The sequence below is a fragment of the Carlito syrichta genome, unplaced genomic scaffold (genome assembly GCF_000164805.1).
Source record: "Carlito syrichta isolate Samal-C Ts95f unplaced genomic scaffold, Tarsius_syrichta-2.0.1 Scaffold120669, whole genome shotgun sequence".
NCBI lineage: Eukaryota > Metazoa > Chordata > Mammalia > Primates > Tarsiidae > Carlito > Carlito syrichta.
In genome coordinates, this window is record NW_007064765.1 from 1,725 (window position 1) to 3,099 (window position 1,375).

The 1,375-nt window shown below is 64.7% G+C and overlaps 1 protein-coding gene across 1 annotated transcript; it reads left to right on the top strand.

Annotated features, from left to right (window-relative positions):
- Positions 1-690: 690 nt before the first annotated feature.
- Positions 691-1,358, top strand: BBC3 (BCL2 binding component 3; the record flags this gene model as incomplete). The annotated part of the gene is given in 2 exon segments (XM_021707601.1): positions 691-873; positions 876-1,358. Coding segments are annotated over 2 exon segments (278 nt in total), but the record flags the coding sequence as incomplete, so codon positions are not given.
- Between the last annotated feature and the right edge of the window lie 17 nt (positions 1,359-1,375).

A 1,375-nucleotide genomic window follows, 5' to 3' on the forward strand; every position in this document is an offset into this window, starting at 1 on the left:
AAAAAAAAAAAAAAAAAAAAGAGGCCCTTCACCTCACCTTGTTGCCCAGGCTGATTGATCTTGAACTCCTGGGCTCATGTGATCCTCCTGCCTCAACCTCCCCGAGTGCTGGGATTACAGGCATGAGTCACCGTGTCCAGCCTCCAGTGTTTACTGGTGGGGAGTCAGGATGTAACCAGCTCCTTCCTTCCCACATCCTCACGTTTTGGAGCTGAGAGGGTCCTGGAGGCCATCCTGGGGCTTCATCCTGCTGCTGGGGAGAGGGCAAGGGTTTCCCCGAGGTCACAGGGAACCCACCTTTGCCTGGAAGCATTCTGCAAAGCCCAGCACAGGTGGTGCACTGTCCCCAGGTGTCCTCCTGCCACGGACTGTCCTAGAACTACTTAGACCATGGGCTCCCTGCACTTTTCTCTCCACGTTGCTGGCCTTTTAGGCGAGGGCAGACTGGGTTGCAGTCCAGCCCTGTGAGACTTAGTTGGGTGACTTTCCCACCTGGAAAACAGGCCGGGAGGTGGTGGCCGCAGCTGAAAGGTGCCCAGCCCATGCCCAGTGCTGGCTCTGTGCTGGGGCCTTCCGGGTCTCATGCCCTAGACCCAGAGGGTGTGGCCTCTGAGAGGTTGGCCGCAGTGGGAGGAGGAGCTGGAACGGGTGGGTGAGGGTGGCCTCGCCCTCCCTGCCCCTTGACCCAAGTGCCCCCCGCCCTGGTGGCCACACGCCGGCCCATGCTGACATTCCCCTCTCTCTCTTCCGCAGAGACAAGAGGACCAGCAGCGACACCGCCCCTCGCCCTGGAGGGTTCTGTACAATCTCATCATGGGACTCCTGCCCTTACCCAGGGGCCACAGAGCCCCGGAGATGGAGCCCAACTAGGTGCCTGACCCGCCCGGGGGGCGTCGGGGACTTGGGGGGCAGGCCCCTCCCTCCTCCTGACACCCTGGCCAGCGCGGGGGACTTTTTCTGCACCATGTAGCATACTGGACTACAGCCCTGCCTGTCCCAGGGGTGGGCGGGGGCGGCCACTCCAGCCACTCCAGCCCCGCCTGGGGCCACGGCGGAGACCTGGACTCCTGGGTCCCGGCGGAGAAGCCGACGGACTCAGCATCGGAGGCGGCGGTGACCGAGGGGTGGGGACCGAGCCACCCACCTCTCGCGGCCCACCACCATCTCAGGAAAGGCTGCTGGTGCTGGCTGCCCGTTCCAGCTGCAGGGGTGACACTGGGGGTTTCCTCCCGGCGCGCCTTCACTCTGGGCCTGGCCTCGGGCCCCTGGTGCTTCCCCCCCTCCTCCTGGGGAGGGGGTCCGTGAAGAGCAAATGAGCCAAACCTGACCACTAGCCTCCCGGAGCCAGAGCGGGGCGCGGCCGGCGCGGCCCCAG